Source organism: Vicia villosa, linkage group LG3 (genome assembly GCF_029867415.1).
Source record: "Vicia villosa cultivar HV-30 ecotype Madison, WI linkage group LG3, Vvil1.0, whole genome shotgun sequence".
Taxonomy (NCBI): Eukaryota; Viridiplantae; Streptophyta; class Magnoliopsida; order Fabales; family Fabaceae; genus Vicia; species Vicia villosa.
The window spans coordinates 36255645-36256883 of NC_081182.1; the positions used below are offsets into that span (position 1 = coordinate 36255645).

The 1239-nt window shown below is 29.5% G+C and overlaps 1 protein-coding gene across 1 annotated transcript; it reads right to left on the reverse strand.

Moving 5' to 3' along the window:
- Positions 1-449: 449 nt before the first annotated feature.
- Positions 450-1039, reverse strand: LOC131655408 (auxin-responsive protein SAUR71-like). Its single transcript, XM_058925291.1, has one exon. It carries the CDS (start codon positions 1028-1030, stop codon positions 596-598), a length of 435 nt encoding a protein of 144 aa, XP_058781274.1. The 5' UTR covers positions 1031-1039; the 3' UTR covers positions 450-595.
- Between the last annotated feature and the right edge of the window lie 200 nt (positions 1040-1239).

The window sequence follows — 1239 nt, forward strand, 5'->3', positions numbered from 1 at the left end:
CTAGAAGTTGGATCAACACATATGTCACTAGAAGCATTGGAGTGAGTCAAGAGTGTTAGAAATCCTAACATTTGTGAAGGTGTTTTATCCATGCTGCTGAGTTTTTTTTCCATGAGATTGAATCATATGTCAAACTTAGTCTTGACTTAAATAACTAAATTTTTATATGGTTATAATCATAGTTTTGTATCGGATGCCGATTTTTTTTCTTGATTTGGATATTCAGTTGAAATATCAACTAATAACTTCATGCAACTATTCATAAGGAACTTTGTTTTTTTAGCTGTGAGTTCATTAACTACTAACTTTCCTTCTACTTAGGAATAATTCAATTGACCTCAAATTCAATTATTTACCTGTTTAAACTTAAATATTTATTTATCATTAGGTGTAGACTCAGAAATTTAAGTTGAAGACTCAAGATTCAAATCTTAAATACTAACATTTGTCTTAAAAAAAATACATGTGAACAAATGCTCAATTCGTTTGAAAAAATGTTCACACTATACTGTTTAGCACTAGTTCCTGTAATACAAAGTACTTATCTTGGCTCATAGATTAGATTAAATTAACCAAGATTAAAGTGACTTATATTCTATTCATATAGCTTAGGCTTGGAAGAACAAAACAATGAAAACCTTTTAGCCTTGTTAAACCTTCTACAAACACCATCATTAATCTTATCCTCCATACCAAAATTATTCATTTCAGCCAAAACTTTATAGAACAAATCAACCTTACATGGTAGCCTAATTGGACCATCATTTTGAAACCCAAATTCCACTTCTGCTTCATCTAGTAACATCTTGAATAATGGGTGTGAAACAAACTTGGTCTTCACAATAAACCTTTGTCTTTCAGATCCAACATAAACTGAAAAACAACCTTTGGGGATGTTTTCTAAAAATGATTTTGAAGTTCCCTTATTCAATATTAGTGACCTCATATTGCTATTGCCACCTCCATCTCCAAATGATTGCCATTTCTTCAATATCATATTCTTCTTACATTTTCCTTTTATATCACCCATTAATATTTTTCAAATCCTGCAACAAAATATAGTTATTTATTCTTCTATGGAAAAAATAATAAATATTGATATTTGAAAATGCATGGAAAACATGCATGATTCATGAATGAATAATATATACCTGAAGATTGGGTTGTAATGGCCTTCATTAAATAAATGGAAGAGAATGTAATGAATTTATACATAAAAAATGAAGGGTACATTCTCTG